The sequence below is a fragment of the Ziziphus jujuba genome, chromosome 7 (genome assembly GCF_031755915.1).
Source record: "Ziziphus jujuba cultivar Dongzao chromosome 7, ASM3175591v1".
Classification (NCBI taxonomy): domain Eukaryota; kingdom Viridiplantae; phylum Streptophyta; class Magnoliopsida; order Rosales; family Rhamnaceae; genus Ziziphus; species Ziziphus jujuba.
Window position 1 is genome coordinate 20701030 of NC_083385.1, and position 6440 is coordinate 20707469.

The window sequence follows — 6440 nt, forward strand, 5'->3', positions numbered from 1 at the left end:
ATACATTTTATTATTTTTATCAATTGATAGTAGAATCCCTTGGGCTGTAAGTAATATAAATATGTAATTTTCCAATTGAAATTTATCAATAATAAAATAAGACAAGTGCCATATAGGACACAAAAGAAAAAAACAATTTGCTGGGCTTTCCCCTTAATTAATTAAAACGATAATGAAGCAAATTTTCATGCTCTAATAACATTCCGTTCTACAAACGTGGTCCAATTTCTCTTGCTGATTGTTCTAATTTGTTAGCCAAGATAAGAAAAGTCCAAAGAAGAATACCAATAACAAGAGGCAAAGCCCAATTCAAGACCCAATAGAAGAATATCAGACTACTCAGTCCAAAACTCTAGCAACTTGAAGCAATCTGGAAAAGAACGTATGTGGATAATTATTTACGTGTACTCTTATCCACAACTTCCAAGCAAATTCCATTTTTATACATTTTATTATTTTTATCAATTTATAGTAGAATCCCTTGGGCTGTACGTAATATAAATATGTAATTTTCCAATTGAAATTTATCAATAATAAAATAAGACAAGTGCCATATAGGACACAAAAGAAAAAAACAATTTGCTGGGCTTTCCCCTTAATTAATTAAAACGATATTGAAGCAAATTTTCATGCTCTAATAACATTCCGTTCTACAAACGTGGTCCAATTTCTCTTGCTGATTGTTCTAGTTTGTTAGCGAAGATAAGAAAAGTCCAAAGAAGAATACCAATAACAAGAGGCAAAGCCCAATTCAAGACCCAATAGAAGAATATCAGACTACTCAGTCCAAAACTCTAGCAACTTGAAGCAATCTGGAAAAGAACGTATGTGGATAATTATTTACGTGTACTCTTATCCACAACTTCCAAGCAAATTCCATTTTTATACATTTTATTATTTTTATCAATTGATAGTAGAATCCCTTGGGCTGTAAGTAATATAAATATGTAATTTTCCAATTGAAATTTATCAATAATAAAATAAGACAAGTGCCATATAGGACACAAAAGAAAAAAACAATTTGCTGGGCTTTCCCCTTAATTAATTAAAACGATAATGAAGCAAATTTTCATGCTCTAATAACATTCCGTTCTACAAACGTGGTCCAATTTCTCTTGCTGATTGTTCTAGTTTGTTAGCCAAGATAAGAAAAGTCCAAAGAAGAATACCAATAACAAGAGGCAAAGCCCAATTCAAGACCCAATAGAAGAATATCAGACTACTCAGTCCAAAACTCTAGCAACTTGAAGCAATCTGGAAAAGAACGTATGTGGATAATTATTTACGTGTACTCTTATCCACAACTTCCAAGCAAATTCCATTTTTATACATTTTATTATTTTTATCAATTTATAGTAGAGTCCCTTGGGCTGTACGTAATATAAATATATACCTTAAAGGAAAGAAATAAAGAGACATTCAATCGTTTATTGCGGCACTGCCATAACTAAATTTCTTTCACAATGGTTAATTCCTAAAATCATACAGATATTATATCTTTCTCTATAGTTTATTCCTAAAATCATACAGAATATCTTTAAGGTTTTATAGTTCTGGTGGTCTGCTCAGCAGCAAAAATGGCAGCAGCCAACGAACAAAATCATTTTGTTCTGGTTCATGGGGCCTGCCACGGGGCTTGGTGTTGGTAAAAGATCATACCACGCCTCGAATCCGCTGGCCACCTGGTAACAGCTCTTGACCTCTCAGCTTCAGGCATCAACATTAAATCCGTCGAAGATCTTCACACCTTTGCTGACTACTCTAAGCCTTTGCTAGATTTTTTGGTATCACTTCCTCCACATGAAAAGGTTGTTCTCGTAGGCCATAGCTTTGGAGGCTTAAGCTTGGCCCTTGCCATGGAAAAATTCCCAGAAAAAATCTCTGTTGCCGTTTTCTTGACGGCTTTTATGCCTGATACCATTCACCCGCCATCATATGTTCTGGAAGTACAGGTACTTAGTACCTTAATTTTACTTTTCATCATTAAAACTTATAGAATAAATAGTTATTCACATCCCACGCATGCATTTAGTAACAAACTAAATAAAATTCATGCGGAAAACGAGTGCTTATTTTTATCTATTTACTTATTTATTTATGTAAATATTGTCAATATTACTGCTCACTATTACAATTAAAAAAGGGGATTCTAGTCCAAAGTTTAAACCCTCATATGAAAGTGTATTTTTACTCGAAAGTGAGTGCTTTGATTGATGTTATATTTTTCATACAAAAAAGAGCAACACAAAGAGCCCAGAAGATGAGTTGCTAGACACTCAATTTGCCTACCATGGAAGCCCTGAAAGACCATCAACTTCAATTCTTTTCGGTCCCAAGGATTTGGCTTCCAAGGTCTATCAACTCTCTCCCATTGAGGTACATCTCTTTATGTCTCATATTATCAAAGTCTCTTTATTATTTTGACCTTATAATATTATGCTAAAGTTTTTAATCACAATTTTTGAATTTGTTTGGGGTTTTTTTAATTGTGCTTAACCTAATCTAAAAACTAATTATTTAAATGCTCTATTTCTTAGAGTTTTAGTATAATGCTATTAGATCCACTGACTGTTCATGTTACATATTAATTTAATATGATTATGACATCAATTTATTCATGATACGTACATACAGGATCTTGAGCTAGCTAAGACATTGATAAGGCCTGGATCCCTGTTTGTTGAAGACTTGTCTAAGGCGAACAAATTCACAGACAGCCGATATGGATCCATTACACGGGTTTTTATTATGTGCAACGAGGATAAAATAATAAGAGAAGAATTTCAACGATGGATGATCAAGAACAGCGGGACGAAAAACGTGATAGAGATTCGTGATGCTGATCATATGGCAATGCTTTCAAAGCCACAAGAAGTTTATGATTCTTTACTTAAGATAGCACATCATTATGCAAGAAGGTTATAATTCTTTACTTTGAGAAAGACATCATTATACTTGAATATTTTGTTTGAAAAATACTATTTGTAATCATCTGTTAAGAATCCGCCAGGTTCCATATGTTTGAAAAATACTATTTGTCATTATCCATGAACAATCACCAATAGAACCTATATGGCAAATAAAAATTTATATGTTTACCATTAAAATGTTCATTTTAAGGTTTTTTGTATAAAATATAATAGAAATAAATGTCCTTATTAACATTTTCAAAATAAATTGGTAAATGTCACCAATGATGACAAATAGAATAACTCTTCTTGCTTCATACAAAATTCATGATTATTTAATCAAGTCAAACAACATTCTAATTATAATACATAGCCTTCATTGGCAAACGTGTCATTTCCCGTTAATATTGTCTATATTTTAACCACGGTATTCAATATGGGATATTTTGTTCAAAGTTTCTGAGGACGTCACTCATTTACTCTCGCTTGAGTAAACTTAACCTATTCTCATGTTTGGGCGATATCAGTTAGCCTGTCAGCGCATTTTGCTAAGCAACTTAGTTACTAATCCAAAAGCTAGTACACTTTGATTTAAGATTTTTTGCTCATAGCTTTCTTTATTGATAGATTTGTTCCTTTATCAATATTGTCCCCAACTTAACCACAACATTTGGTATTGGATTTTTTGCTCAACAACTTAGCTACTAATCTAAAAGCCACTGAGCTTGATGTAAGAATTTTTGCTCATAGCTTTCTTTACTGGTAGACTTGTTACTTTACCAATACTATCCCTAATTTAACCATTATACTTGGTCCCAATTTAACCACTGTATCTGGTATAAGATTTTTTACTTAGAACTTACCAGAAGGTCATCTATTCTTGGACTACTCTTGCCTGAATAAGCTTAACTTCGAAGTTTTTTCGAATTCTAAAGCAAACTGTTCTTAAAAACTTTCAATGTTACGAAAGTGATTATCATTACATTTGAATCATCCTTCATATCACATACAGACGAAATGAGATTGGACACTAGGTAACCTGCTAGCAGCTTTTGCACCCATGCACAATGTACTTCACACTAATAAAGCTTATATGCTATGATTCTTACTCAACAAATGAAAGTAAATAAATAGAAATGCTTAGGTTTGTTAATTACATAGATTGTATCATGCTATACTTTGATTTGTAATGTAAATAGTAAAAAACTAATAAATAATTAAGTAATACTATTTGTTACCATTGTTAATCATCATTAATAAAATCCATTAGAAATTGCTACTATTAATTGATACATAAATAAAAAAGAAAAATTTAAGTAATTTTACTAATTAAAATGAATATGATTCATATCATGCCTTTCAAGGCTTTGCATTTTTATGAGGTTATGGATTCTAGAACAGAAGAAAAATTGGAGGAATTGTTGTAAATGATTAAAAAAAAAAAAAACATTGGTTGTGATTTTTATTTATTTATTTATTTATTTTGTTTTGTCATGTATAATCATTGGTGGTGACATATGCCAATAATAGCGTTGACAAATGCATTTGGACAAAACTACATATTGAGTTGGGATACTAAAATTTTCCCTTAACCGTTATTGTATTCGTTTTTTGTTTTTTTTTTTTTTTAGTTATGCAAATATTTTTCATTTCATGTTATTTTATTTTAGTATGAATCTAAAGAATTATTTTAGGTTGTTTGTTTCTTGAACTCTCTCGCTCCAATAATTGATTGGCAATGGTTAATGAAGTAACATGATTAAAAAATAGAAGTGCCAAATGCAAGTGCTAGATCCTATAATTTTAGTGCGAATCTAAGGAATTATTTTAGTTGCGTTTTCTCCTTGAACTCTGTCGCTTTAACAATTGGTTGGCTATGGTTAATGAAATAAACATGATTAAAAAATAGAAGTGCCAACTGCAAATGCTGGATCCTATACTAGCAGAAAAAGGCACATATATATATATATATATAGATATATATAATATTATATAAAAGCATTTTCAACTGTGAACATGGAACGTTATTTATGCAGTATAAAAATTGAGATTGTCTAATTTATGTTATGTTGCATAAATATATAGTCAATGTTAAAATTATTTTTTAATGGTAATATATAGAAGATTATTTATAATTATTAATTAATTACATATATTTTATTAATTTTTTTAATTAGCTTTTTAAGGACAATTTTATTTTTAAAGGAAATTTATGATGTTGACAAAGCCTTGAAAAATAAAGGGAACCGTTGATAGTATTTATTTTTTTGTTATCACATTAATTTGACAGAGAATTTAAACAGATCTATTGAAAAAGTTTATATTTTAATGACTATCTGCTTTTTTTAATATGGCAAACGAAAAAAAAATGTGATAAACAGAGCCATTTAAATGCCCTAATTATAGAATATCAAATCCTTTTTAAACATAGAGCTTTAGCATTACAAAACAAAAGGATCAAAAGGACAAGAGATGTGCCAAGTCAGACTGGTATATGGGATTCCAATTAGGAGGTAAATGCTCATTTCAAATGCTGAACTGCAATAGAATTGACTATGTATGTTATGTGATTAATTAGAACCATCTGTCGCCTTTACTCTGATCAATCATCCATATTTGAAAATCTTTTTGTTTTATTTTTTCTTCTATTTTCTCCATGGACCACGCATGATTTAACTTGTTTTGTCCTCCATGATTTCACTGCCTCTGTAGTTGGCAAACTCCCAGGGCCTGTTTAAGGTTACGTGGGGCCTTAGCAAGAAAGGAAGATAGGGCCATATAGAATTATTTTTATTTTTATTATTATTTTTTTTTTGCAAAGTTTATTTTTATACTCAATGTTGTTCTAATATTTAAAACTAAAATGCCTATAAAAAACAATCATACACTAAATATATTATAAAATATAAATTAAAATTAAAATCCCATTTCGGAAGTTGAGAGAAGAAATAAAAGACTTTGATGCAATATACTAAATTTTTCAATTTATTTTTTTAAAAAATAATTTGAATATAATGGAGGATTTCTTTTTACTTTTAGAAGTATTTGTGCATGTTACTTCAGAAAAGAAAGAGACCATAATTAATATTTTTAATGAAACTATATTCTTGATTATTAAAGGAAAATTTGAATAATGCATTAAGATAATTAACAATTATTCGCCTACAAATTAAGCTGATCAAACCATTAATGTATTTATTGCAAATTTACTTTACTAATTTTTCACCTATAAATCTATTTCAACTCATATAAATAATAATCTTATTAATAAATATTAAAAATGATAAAAAATGTTAATATTAGATAAAACTCACATAACTATTACAGCTTTCATTTTTTATTTTATTTTAAAATAATTCTAATATTCGTTTATGCACCTTTTAATTGGGAGCCTTGGTTTCATACGTGTATATATGTATATATATACATTTATCATAAAATTACGGGCCTAATAATTTGGGGCCCTAAGGTGATGGCCTTGGTTGTCTTACCCTGAAGTCGAGCATGCAAACTCACGAACGACCATGGAAG

General features: G+C 29.9%; 1 protein-coding gene across 1 annotated transcript; it reads left to right on the forward strand.

Annotated features, from left to right (window-relative positions):
- Positions 1-1388: 1388 nt before the first annotated feature.
- Positions 1389-3113, forward strand: LOC107421774 (salicylic acid-binding protein 2). The gene is given in 3 exon segments (XM_048478676.2): positions 1389-1952; positions 2239-2376; positions 2635-3113. Coding segments are annotated over 3 exon segments (804 nt in total). The 5' UTR covers positions 1389-1577; the 3' UTR covers positions 2926-3113.
- The last annotated feature ends 3327 nt before the right edge of the window (positions 3114-6440 follow it).